Source organism: Cavia porcellus, unplaced genomic scaffold (assembly GCF_034190915.1).
Source record: "Cavia porcellus strain 051 isolate PalLab524CR breed Dunkin Hartley unplaced genomic scaffold, mCavPor4.1 scaffold_11, whole genome shotgun sequence".
Classification (NCBI taxonomy): Eukaryota; Metazoa; Chordata; class Mammalia; order Rodentia; family Caviidae; genus Cavia; species Cavia porcellus.
The window spans coordinates 29,523,060-29,536,573 of record NW_026947494.1 but is presented as its reverse complement, the minus strand read 5'-3'; the positions used below and the strand labels follow the sequence as shown (position 1 = coordinate 29,536,573).

The 13,514-nt window shown below is 35.2% G+C and overlaps 1 protein-coding gene across 4 annotated transcripts in view; it reads right to left on the bottom strand.

The window, feature by feature from the left end:
• The window catches only part of Spef2 (sperm flagellar 2), a 164,677-nt gene that overhangs the window by 136,961 nt on the left and 14,202 nt on the right, over positions 1-13,514 (bottom strand). For all 4 annotated transcript variants that reach the window (XR_010050435.1, XM_063258063.1, XM_013152903.3 and 1 more), the window contains exons 3-5: positions 9,157-9,409; positions 2,141-2,281; positions 1,069-1,133 (exon numbers count right to left, since the gene is read on the bottom strand). Coding sequence is in view for 3 of the 4 variants with exons in the window: in XM_063258063.1 (XP_063114133.1) it covers positions 1,069-1,133; positions 2,141-2,281; positions 9,157-9,409 (459 nt within the window). In the remaining variant the exon portion in view is untranslated. The remainder of the gene's footprint in view (positions 1-1,068; positions 1,134-2,140; positions 2,282-9,156; positions 9,410-13,514) is intronic.

Below are 13,514 nucleotides of genomic sequence, written 5' to 3'. Positions count from 1 at the left end.
CCCATCAAAATTACAGCATCCAACAGCTTTAGCTAAATAAACAAATAAAACAAGTAATTATTTATGATGTGCCTGAAAAATTAAAAACAAAAAAACCTGAGAAACCCTGAGGGGAAGGTAGCTAGGGAAGCCCTTGCATTGCTAGTATTAAGATTCTGTATTTCATAAGATAGCTCATTCTTCCTCAGAAGAAGAAATATAGACTTCAGAGTAATAGTCTTGCCCCTGAAGAATTGTTCAGAGGCAGCCTGTGAAAGAGGCAACTACAGTAATTGCACTTTAGGTTCAAGTTGCAAGATTTTAGCGCTGTCTGACATCAAGTTAGTCTGAAGTTTCTGAATGAGCTCAAAACATCATTTTGGATTTAAAGCTAAACAAGGAATTTAAAAGGTAGTGATTCATAAAGGAAATTAAAAGGACTATGATTAACCACAGCCTTTGTTTTCTTTAAAATTTGCCATAGACTGATTCATCTGTTCTGTGGTGATGAACAGATGGTTCCCAGCAGAAAGGCCAGTGCAAAACATTGAGGTACTTTTTACTTGCTGGCATATTGTATTCTCTCTACCTTCTTACCAGAGATACCTCAGTTCCCAGAATTTAGCAGCCACTGAACATGACAAGTCCTACCAGCATCCGTTTTGAATGACTAGTGTCTTTACCGTGTCAGTAATTAAATGTCTCAAGATCACCCCTGACCAGAAAGTTACAAACACTTGTCTGTTCTCTATTCCTTCATCCACTGCAGGTGGACTCTGGATCTCCATTAGTTATCTTCAGAAACCCCAAAGCAATAGTTGCCAAATGAATCATTCAGTTGGAAGAATAAGCATAGTATGGAAAAATAAATCAATATCACAGTGCATATTTATCTTCCTTCTAGGCTTCATGAAAGTTGTTAACAATTTTAATTTTAACTCTTTTTATCTTCCATATATACATTCTTAATGAAGATTTGCCAAAGTGAAAGACCTTTGGAATAGGTATACTAAATAAATTATTTCTAAATATTTAAAGGTTACACATACACTAGAATCCAGTTTTGTGAGGAAAGAGTTAACATCCCACCTTTCTTTTGCCTGGAGATCCTTTTTTATTAATGCTTCAAATTTCATGATTTCATCAGCGACATCCTTTAAAGAAAATTCATCATCGTTTAAACATTTTCATGTGACCTTATCTACACTATTAACTAACTGAAAGTCTGAAAATTGACTTCATCTCTTTTTTATGAATTACAATTTATTATTAATGGTCCTTTTCAATTTAGAAAAATAGTCTAAATAAAGATCAAAAAAGCCACTGTGGGTAATATTTTATGAACCTTGAACATCAGACATTTGTTAGTGTTTTTAAAGATGTTGATCAATGTAAAATACAATGGGTCTGGGAATCTTGGAACAATCTGTCTGCTTTACCAGCACTGGTGAACTGAATGAAACATGTTAGTTTTTAGGGTCTTAGCTTCCTTATTTACAAAAAGGGGGAGATAACACACTTTACTTAGAAAGTTATTTACAAAATAAATTTCCAGTCTTCAGTCTGACATACAGTAGACAACCAATCATGGTAGCTATTATTCTTCTTACATCACACAAGAGAATATCAATAATCAAGAATTAGTATCAAAATGTAGTGTTGTTATCCTAGAAAATATGATAGGTTTTACCCTGTAATAAAGAGGTGGAGGTTGGTATGTTCTAACAAAGTATCACTATTATAGTTATTGTAAATTTAAATAACCTGATAGCAGTAACGTAGTACTGCAAGGTGAAAAGGAATGGCATGCATGTGTGTGTGTCTTATTGGCCTTTGCATGACCCATAACAGTGAACTATTACAATAGCAGTTATTCTAATCTACTTTCTTAGCAGCTACAGAATCTTCCTAGTCATGGGAGTCCAGAGCTGTACTATCATTTACTGAAGACTTTTCATGTCTAGTCTAAAGCTAAATTCTCTGTTTCTGAACAAATAACAGTATAAGGTGGATTGGCTATGCATAGACTAAAGGCATTTTGCATATAAGTACATACAATTTGAAAACTAAGAAGTTTTGAAAGATAATCCTATTTATTTTAGGAAAATACTACCCTTCAACTAAAATAACTAAAACACAACAGTAAAAGATTACCACTTACCGCTGCCTCTTTTTGCTTTTTCATCCTTTTTTGGTCCTCAAGAGCTTTCAAAGTGCGATTTGATGCAGGTTTAGGAATTTGTATGATTGCTGCTTGGATTTTGGCCATTATTTCATTTTGTCGTCTTCGGCTTAAGCGTTGCTGAGTATTGCATACACATTGGTTCTGTTATTCAGTTTGTCACAGTAATGGGCAATATACAATTTTTAAAAATTTTCAGAACCACACAGTCAACTAATATACCAGGTGTCAAAATTGTGTGATGATAAGAAGCAATTGTCAATGTGATTTACATGAAAATTATATTAAAACACAATTGTGAAATCCACAGATTATATCTGATAAATATGAATATTACATTCTGTGTTATGTCACTGAAGAATAATACAGTTATTCCAAACACAAAGAAAATTATTATACTTTCCCAGTCCTGCCTTTATGATTTGCATAATCATGGGAAGAGAAAAGTCTGTCTCTGAAGATTTTCTGTAGGGCAAATTCAACATAGAGGTATCTGTAGAAAGGCCCCAGGGAAACTCAATAAAAATGAAAGTTTATCCCAAACACATTTACAAAGTGTACAAAAGGTATTGGGTAACACAAACATTGAATTGACACACAGTTATACATCATTATTGGCTCTTCTTTTAAATATGTAGGCAATAATTATTTTAAGGAAAATATAAACTGAAGAATATAAGTGAAATGAAAATAAAAGCATAAACTGAGAAGAAATATTTTAAAAATAAATGATTGAAGAGGTAACCTATAAAACCTATCATCACTTTACTACTAAAGTATTATACTGGAATTAGTAAGAGATTATTAGTTTCTATGTCCCGAGATATAATTTAAATTACCATCGAAACTGTAGAAATTGAACATAATTTAAAAGTTTTCTTCATTTTACTTTCCAAAATGTGAATTTTTATGTGCATTATATACATAATATATTTATCTTTTTCTTTAAGAAAGTCAGTAAGTCACATATTTTCTTTTGCCCAGGTTGCTTTCTGTGCTCATTTTAAACATAATTTATTTCAGAATATATAACGATGTCACGTTTTCCTTTCCAAATTTTCTGTGGTGACTGACTGCATTAGATTTGGCACTTTAAAGCTGCAATGACTGGTTTCAGATAAGTTAGATTCTATCTCTTGGTCCCAGTTTAAATACTACAACCTCTTGCCATGCAGTGCTAGGGGAGGCATGATCCTTGACTCTGGCAATGATGGGAGCATAAGATCTTCCAGCATTTGATTTGCTTTTTCCCCTCCTTAACTACAAGAACGCAGTCACCATTCTGGAATATACGAAATTTTATAGTGCAATAGGAAGAATTATAATTATTTTGCTTGTAGTTTACACATTCCACATACCTAGCCAATTGAAATCCTTCTAAGAGTCTTTAATAATAATAATTCCATACATCTTTATCCAATCATGGCCTTACAGACACATGATTAAAGATTTTTTTAAAAATTGTGAAAGGCATCAGTGTGCTGGTCACAGCAGAAAACAAGGGCCAGGAATAAGTCAAAGAAATGTTTAACATGGTTGGAAAGGGAAGAGAGAGATGGAGCAAGACAGGGCCACTAAAGACATTCCCAAGAACACAACTAGTGGGGAAAACATCTGCTCTGTCTCAGTCCAAGGTGACAGTGGTTATGAACCTGACCTTCGTGTAGCTAGTATCAAACCCCTTTCACTAAAGTAGCTGAAGCATACATTTCCAGCAGTAGAAGAGACTGAGTTGTCCCGCCACTCCCTAAAATGGGAGCTATCATTCTCAGCCACACTAGGAGGTGCAGTTAACAGGAGTAAGGGTGAATGGCAAGGAGGGGGGGACAGGAAGGACAAAGTCATGCATCAGGAAAATACTATTTGTGTTGCATTATTATATATGCAATCTGTACTAAATGAATAACACAATAGTGTACTATGTCCATTTCCCTAAATGCTATCATTCTGTAAAACCTCTTTAACCTTTTAAGAACACCTTTGTTCTTTCTTGAGTTTTTGAAATCTTTTAAGTTTCTCAGAATGCACTAGGGCAAGATCTTTTTATTTGTTTATATATTTTTGCTTATATGTTTTTTTCAAACCTTTATGTAACTACAACACCACAATCAGTTTGATGTGGTACTAGATTTTTAAGTCTCTAAATGAAAATATTTCACAAGATTTTGCTATTAGACAACAAAGATTGTATTGTCACTATGAACGCATATAAATTTATCTTTAAATTTTTTATGAATTAACATTGTTAATAATTAAAATAAATCCAAACCCCATGTCAGTCATTCTTTTCTTTCACTGATCTGAGGACAGTAAAAATATGACTTGATTTTCTTCCCATTTATGATTTTATAGTAAATTTCATAAAATCTATTCTAATGTATAAGAGATAATACAAGAAGAAGCCAGATTCTTTTCATTACTGAAGCCACTCCTCAGGAAAAAAAAAAAAGCATTAAAACTTCAGGACACAAGTTTCACTTCTGTTATCTATTAGCTGCACAAAACAGAGAAGTTACCTAAACTTTCTGTGCCTCAGTTTCATCATCTATGAAATAAGAGTAATAAAAATATCTGTTTCACAGAGTTATTTTGACCATCAAGTGAACCAATATACACAAAGTATCTGCAAGATTTGGCATGTCACTATTACATACAATAAACATCAGCTGGCATTAACATTACTAAACAAGAGTCACTTTTATATACCTCATTAGCCATCAAAGAAAACCACTATTTTTTTCCTAATCTCCTCTGCGTGATCTCTGCCAGCCCTGAGGAAAGCCGTGCTACCCTCCACCTTGTGTCCACACCCCCGGGGGCTTCCTGGCGACTTTCGCCAGCCCTGAGGAATGCCGCGCCACCCTCGGACCTTACGCCCGTGCAGCTGGGCTTCCTTTGTGACCCCAATCACCCTGGAGGAATGCTGCACCAACAGCCACTGCCCTCAGCGACCCTCCCCATCTCCGAGACCAAGTACTTGATCTTTGGCTCCCACTCCTCCTCCCAGAACTTTGAACTACAGTGGATTAACCAGGCTGAGTTGAAGGGAGACTCAATGACTTCTCACCCAAACAGAAGACCTCAGCAGGCTCCAATCACTATGCTCCTGTGCTTCTCCTAGCATTCATCCTACAATTTCAACAACCAGTTGAAGTTACAGCTTCACTAAGAGGAATAGGACCAAACAGGATGAAACAGAATGAACCCATTCAGAACAAAACCATAAAAGCAATATAGGACTTCAAAACAAGATAGCACCCCATGGACACCAGGACTGATGCAACCAATGTGCCCCTCAGCCCAGGACCACCTATGCTGCTATGCTGCGCTTCCTGCAGGCCCAACAGATACCTGTCCCTGGACACCCACTGGCCCCTTGAGGGCACTGCGCACCTCCTGGACCTAATACTCCTGTTGATCTTCAGCCCCCACCCTTTCTCCCAGAACTTTGGACTACAGAGGATTAACCATGCTAGCTTGATGGGAGACTCAGTAACTGCCTCACCCAAACTGAGGATCTCAGCAGCCTGCAGTCAGTGTGATGAATACACCCCTAAAATAGAGGTGTACAGTGGGTAAATAGGCCAGTAGTAAAGCTCCCTCCAACTAACTGTAAGACCTTGGAAAGTCTGTCAAGAGTGTGGGTGACCCCTTCCTGCACACAGAAAACATCAGGCAAGGTGAGGAGTACTCCAATAAGGACTCTCCCAACTTGGAGAAAATCAAAAGGGCTTATGAGACACACAGGCACACAATAGGACACAGTAGGCCTCAGCTGACACAAACAATATAGACAGGGAGATTTGGTGACCGGAATAACCTGAAGATAAAGTAACGGCAGGAACTAAAAGTTGACATATGTCAATAATACTAGGCTTGTCAGCCCAGGAAGAATACAGGATTCACCTGACAGTCCCTGCAGGGGGAAAGTCAGGTGACTGGCCCACATCTTCATTGTGGGACCCAGCAATTGGACAAACATCAACCTTACAGTAGGACCCCAAGATACATAATACCAGCAGTGACACTATTGAAGAACCAAATATTAACCCAAAGGGGGAAAATGACAAAACAAAAAAGCAAAATGCAATCTCAAACATCTAGTCCGCCAGGAGCAGGTACAGGAGACATTGAAGTAGAGGACCTCAAAAGTATTGCACTGGAAATCTCTGAAAAGATAGCAAATAAAATAAAAAACCAACTCCATGAGGCTATAGAAAAATCAAATCAGAAGTAATCTCTCATGTAAAGACAGAAATAACAACCTTAGTAATGGAGTTGCTCAGCCCAACTAAAGAAGAAATAGATAAAAAAAAGTACAGGAGCATGGGAAATTGATTGAAACCTTGAATTACCAATATAGAAAACAAGCAGAATTCATGAAACAAACTCAAAGAGACATCCAAGAAACAAAAAATTCTACTGAGAGCTGGCAAAACCATTTAAATGAAGCTGAGGATAGGATTTTGGAGCTTGAGGACAGGATCACAATTAGCAATCAGAAAGGATAAAACTTTTAAAAATAACAAAGCAGCATGAAATGACAATCCAGCAATTCAAGATGATGTCAAGAGAAACTATAAGATTAATAGGCATCAGTGAAGATGCAGGAGTCAATGCAAATGACATAACTAAAACATTCACAGAAGCAATAGCAGAAAACTTCCCAAAACATGGGGAAAAATCTGATATGCAGATAAGTGAGGCATATAGAATGCCAAACAATCACAATCAACATAAATCTACACCCAGACATATAATAATTAAGATCTCAGACATACAACATAAAAGAAGAATACTAAAAACTGCTAGAGAAAAGGCACAACTCACCTATCAAGGAAATCTCATTAGAATCACAAACCCTCAAGTCAAGAGGAACTTGGAGTGAGGTATTTCAAGCCCTGAAAGAAAACAACTTTGAACCCAGACTGATGTACCCAGCACAACTTTCATTCGAATTTAATGGAGAAACAAAATACTTCTATTACAAAGAATAACTGAAGACATTTATGTTCACCAAACCAGTCTTAGAAAGAGTACTGAAAGATTAGTATAGTAGAGATAAAAATGACCACATCCCCAGAACAACAACAGGAAGAAACCACCAGGTAGGACAAGCATTTAAACAAGGAAGAAAAACAGAAAGCAAACAACTGGAACATAACATGGCAATTTTGAGCCAGTACATATCAGTGATATCCTAATCTCTCTCCTCCTCTACACCAATGAATAAACCACTTATTGTCTCATCATCTTTTCTCCGCAGAGGACATCGTTCTGTTTTGTCTTCAGACCACATTTGACTTCTGTGGCTAGATTTTCTTCTCACTTGGCAAATTGCTCCACTTTCTGTGTTATCAAATAATCTGATACTCCTCTGGCTCCTTAGCTACTTTCTTATTTTCTTTACCTCCATATATCTTGAAAGCATATTCTCTTTTGTGATCTCCAGTGTCCTTTTCAGATCATGGCAATTATACCACTTAAATAAAAAAATTTTTTCTTCCCAAAATGTAAAATCTGTTGAGACTTTTTCTGTGTTGTTCATTTTCAAGTGCTTGGCATAAAGTAGGAATCTGATAAATGTCTGTTCAATGAGTGACTGACTCTGGAAAGTCACCTTTGAACAACGCTAGGCCTAAGGGTCACTTGTTTGTCCTCATTTAGGGCAGCTTTTACCACTTATATCAACAGCATATTGTCTTCTGAAGCTACATAGAATCCCACTGATCAGGCAGGTACAAAATAATTGTCCTTGTTTTTACCACTTTGAAAATTTTTCCAGAGACTAATGCAAAGGTAATCAGCTTGTTTATAAGAAAGATATATTACCACATTATTCAGATTTAATTCTAATTTAATATTTAGCTCTCCATGAGTAATGAGTCAATTTTGTTATCAAGTTTTATAAAAATGTTCATTAAAAATGTCCAAACTTGAAAATAGAAATGATCCTCACATCTACTATGTCATTGCTACTTCATAAATTAAATTTTAAAATGTAATTATTTCCATCCATATTTATTCCTTTGCATCAGGGCTGCACTAAATATTAATTCAGGGCCTTTCTTCGCTTACCATGAGGAACTAGCACAGAAATTGAAAAAACTTTTCATCTAGAAAGGTATATTAATTTATCAGAGCATATTTCCTGAAGTTTTGCAATTTTGAAAGAACTACACTGAACATATTTCTTGAATTTGAGGTACTAAAGACCATGAGGTCATATGATGTATAAATAATGAATGCTTAACCAACAATATCAGCATTGGGAGGTTAACACGCAGAGATTGAAAATTACGTTTCCCAGGAGTTAAAAAGAAGAATCTATGTGTACCAGAAAGGCTAAACAGAGGATGGAAAAGACAAGTTTGGGAAAGAAGAGAGACCAGAAAGGTGACTTTGGGTGGGAGGGAAGAGTAGGAATATACAAGTTGTATTCAAAGACACACTATCAATCAGCATAAAAGAAAGAAAGACAGGATGCTGAGGACTATGAAGAAATAAAATTAGATGAGTTGAGACTGTTTAAGGAAAGAATGTGAAGATCAGCAAAATTTAGAGGCAGGATATATATGCACAATGATTTCCAAGCCAAGGAAGAACTCAAGGAATTTGTATTTCAGAAAACACACATATGGCACTTGATTAGCTTCTGGCAAAAACTCTAAAGCTGGAGAGACGTGTTAAGAGGTTGCTGCCTGGGTGTATAAGGAGATCTGAGCAGATATAAGGGTAAAAATGGAAAGAAGCAGAGAGACACAAAAATTATTGGGATTGAGGAGCAGACTTTTAAAAGCGACCAGCAATGTGAATGGGGATATGATATCAAAACTAGGTAACTTACTTAGAAATATGAAAAAAATAAAATTTAAATTTGGCCAGTAAGATACATATAGACATATATACCTGACAGATAAATGCCACAGAACTGTCATTATTCTTCGGAAAGTCTTACACTGTGACATGTTGACCAGGTTTCTTTGTGTACCTACCTCTCGGAAAGCCTCATTTTTCACGTTCTGAAATTTCAAGCTTGTCAGGGGCTGCGTGGTTGACACTGGTACTCCAGTCAACCCACTTTTCTTCTTTTTCTGAAGAGCAATGTACAATTGATATAGGAGTTTTGTTGCTGCTCCAGGCTTCTCTGTGATTATGTTTTGGGCCACATTCTTATCAAATTGCACACCCAGAAGGTGAAGTGTTGGCTCCAAGCGGGAAAAATTAGTAAGTCTGGCTGTTGAAATCCTAGGAGTTAATATATTTTATATAATTAGACATCAATGTTGAACTAAAACAACAAATATCAGAGGAATTACCGTGATACAATATTATGAATTATCTCATGTTCTTTCAAGTGCATAATTTCTCTCTAAAACCACACAATTTGTAATAGCCAGATCTTGGAAACAACATAAGTATTCGTCAACTGAGGAATGGATAAAAAAGATGTGGTATTTTTATACAACAGAGTACTACTCAGCTATAAAGAATGATCACATTGAGATATTTATAAATAAATGGATGCAGCTTGAGACCATGCTCCTAAGTGAAATATATCAAACTCACATGAATAAATACTGAATAGTTTCCCTAGTGTAAGAAATGGTAAGAATACATAAAGGTATGTGGTAATCACGACTCCCCATTATATTGCTTTGAAGCCTTCTAATATTTTCATTCATAATTGGAATGGTTTTATTCTGGGTTGTTTGATTTTATTGTCTGTGATGGTATGAACAGCTATTTTGAAGAAAACAAGACATTACAATAGCTAGTAATGATTTATTATCATCTTGTTTTGAAGTCCCACCAGCTTTTGCTTTTCTATCTCCATCAGTTTTATCATGTTGTATCTTATTGGATTTTATTATATGTGATAGTATAAACAAAATTTTTTATAGACAAGGAGATAATATTGTTCGTTTTCTGTTAGTTGGTTCTGAATACCCTGTAATATTTTCATTCTTTTGAATAGTTTTACATTGTCTTGGTATGTTTGATACTATAGTATATGAAGGTATACTCAAATATTTCAAGGAAAGAGACAGTATGGTAACTACTATGATCTCAGGCTATCCTGTGGTGAAACACTATGTTGCTTAAATTGTTTTCTGACCTGTGTTGTTATGTCCTCTTTTATCTTAATCTTTTCTTTAAATAAAAAAAATTTAAATAGTGAAAAACAAAACAAAACTACCACACACAAAAAAAAAATAAAAATAAATAAAACCACTGAGTAATGGAAAAATTGAAATTTTTGTATTGTCGGTGTCTACCTGAAATCCATTTATCTTTCTGGAATGAACTAAAATTAATTAATTTTATTTTTTTTGCTCAAAGTTGAAAACAAAAATTTTATAGAAATTTAATACAGAAAGATATAATCAGATACTTTCTTCCAAATAGAAAAACTTACAGGTTTAAAAACTATTTCATTTGGAAGGCAAAATTGCAATTTAGATGTGTATTGCTACCAACTTCTCACCAAAAATGATACCTCAGCACTGAGAGAATTGCCACACACACATGTGAGTGCCTAAAGAAAGAAAACACTTAGGAGTCCTGGGCACCACCTATTACATGTATGGAGAAAGAGGATGAAGGGTCACCTGTCAGAGTGTTGTCTGAGTTATAACCTTTGGCTGCAGTGGTTACAGCATAATTCAGGAGGGAAAATCCAAAAGCAAGCATTACCCATTTCTAATTTTTTTCAGGGTTTAGCCTTACACCAAGAAAAAGGAAGAACATTCCCTGTCCTCTACCTTATATAATATGGCTCCCAAAATGCAGAGGAAGTCTGTACATATTATAGTTCATTTAACTATTAGACTTTAAAATGGTTTTTATGAACTGGACATTGTATTCAAGTATAACAACATTTCTCTATGTAAGTCCCAATAAATATTCTAACTTCCTAACAAATCAAAATTTGGGAAATGTAACTTGCATATGAATTGATGGAAATTCAAGCTTGTTAAAGCATTTGTACATTCAGCATAAGGATATTCAGCAGTTGTTTTTGAATATAGAAAACGTACTGGGACATCTTTGCTTAGTCTCCAGAGCATATGACGTAAGATATGACCTCTGAGGGAATAAGGAATGTGCTCTGGGAAAAGTCTTCTGCTTGTCCAGTGAGGCCCTTACTTAACAAGGGCCACTTTCTCCTCGCCTCTTTGACACCTGGTGAGGGAAAACAACTTTTTACAAAATAAGTAGAAGCTGTCCACCCAAAAATATTCTTCTTTCCTTCCTTCTTTCTCTCTTTCTTTTACTAATATGCTCATTACTCGTCCTTTTGGAAGGACTAATCATATTCTAAGGTAGATAATGCAGAGTTAGATGAGTTATTCTGAGAATCGAATAATTTCCTAGACAATGAAATTTAACTTATTCACAGCATTAGTTTATAACTTTCATTTGGATTAGGAAAATTAAAAGTATTAGGCAAGATGCCCAGATTTTAAAAAAAAGCTGGATTTTACAAATAATTTTTTTTCAAACAACTGTACTATTAAGAAGGTTAAGTCCATAGAATTTTTCATCTTTTGCTTATTTAAAAGAAAGTATGATATCTCAAGAACTGAAGATAAATCATATTTGGTTGTCAGGAAAAGGAAGTCACTCTCTACAGAATTAGTCTAACTACCCACTAAAAGATGAATGGATACGGAAAGTGGAATATTTACTTTAGCCATAAAGAAGATAAGAATCTCATTTGTAGAAAAATGGGTGGAAATGGAAACCATCATATTAAGGAAAACAGCTGAGACAAAGAAAGGCAAGTATCATAAGTTTTCTCTTACACATGGTGCCGAGAAATTTGAAAAATGACTTGAAAGTAGTACAGAGATTAAAGGGGTTGGGAGAAAAGTGAGAAAGAGAAGGATAAGAAAGGGAAATAGAGAAGATATACATGATCAAAACAAAACATATGCATGTATAGAAATGTCACACTGAAACCTATTAATTGGTATAATTCATATTCATTAATAATTACAATTTAATAAGGAAATCAAAAAATGCATCAACTCTCAATAGTACAGAAATTCCTCCCAGTGGAAGACAGGTAGGGCTGTTGCAACTGATGTTATTCATGCAGGAAGCTCACCTCCAAATACTGGCCAAGGATATGAGATATACTATGTGCTCAACTTGCCTGGCCCTATCCCTGGCATAGTACTCCTTCACTCAGAAAGGGCCCCATTGTTTCTTGAACAAAGCCTTCTCTAGCATCCTCACAGTTGTATCCATCTGTGGCCCTACTAATGATAGCCAATTTAGAACAGTCATTTCTTAGTATCTATAGGGCCTTGGTTCCAGGATCTTTTATGGATACTAACATCCTTGGATGTTTATATAATGGCAACCATATTCGCTTATTATGTAGGCATATCTTCTCCTATATTTTAAATCATCTCTAGATTACTTATACTAATGCAATATAAATTCTATGCAAATATTTTTATACTAAAGTTCTTACGGATTCAAGATTTGTTTATTAGATGACCATTAAGCTAACCAAGAACACAATAAGGAATACAGATTTTTACAGAATTAGCCCAAGAAATTCTTGAAACAAGCTAAAGGCAGCAACGTAAGTAAGAATAACAACAATGGGCCTTGGGGAGGTACAATAATTTTAGTTGCCACATGATAGGTTTTCAGTGTTCCCCTTTCAGTAATTATGAGGTATATGGAAATACAAGAAGGTATAGCCCATACATACGGAAAAATGTTGGTAGAAGTTGTCTGAGGAACCATAGCATGTACAGTTTCAGAAAATAGAAGTGTTGCTATAGCAAAATATTCACTAGAAAAATAAGTTTAAAAAGTAAGTATAACCTCAAAAATCTCTGAGATATCATCAAGTGTAGTAATACTGGGATTTCCAAAAAGAAACAGGAGAGAGAAAGGAGTAAAAAGAATAGCTTGAAAAATAATTCCCAAAATTGTAACAAATGTGATGAAAGTCATGAATCTATTTAGTCAAGAATCTCACTGATCTCTAAATAGGATAATTTGTAGATAACCAGGCATAGATAACCAAGTAGCAAGAGAAAAATCAATTCATCACAGAGAAGAGTTTCTTAATAAAGAATGTAGCTGATTTATAAAACAGGTCAGAGGGCAGCAGGAAGGCATATTTGAAGCACTGAAAGGGAAAGAATGCCAACCAAGAATTCTGCAATTAGCAAACTATATATCAAAATTGAAGGATAAATAAAAGCTAAGAGAAATGATTGTCCACATACCAAGAATATAAGACATACTAAGAAATCGTTAAGGCATAAGTGAGAGAACATTAAGCAGCAACTCAATGTACATGTAGAGGTAATTAAATAGAGAA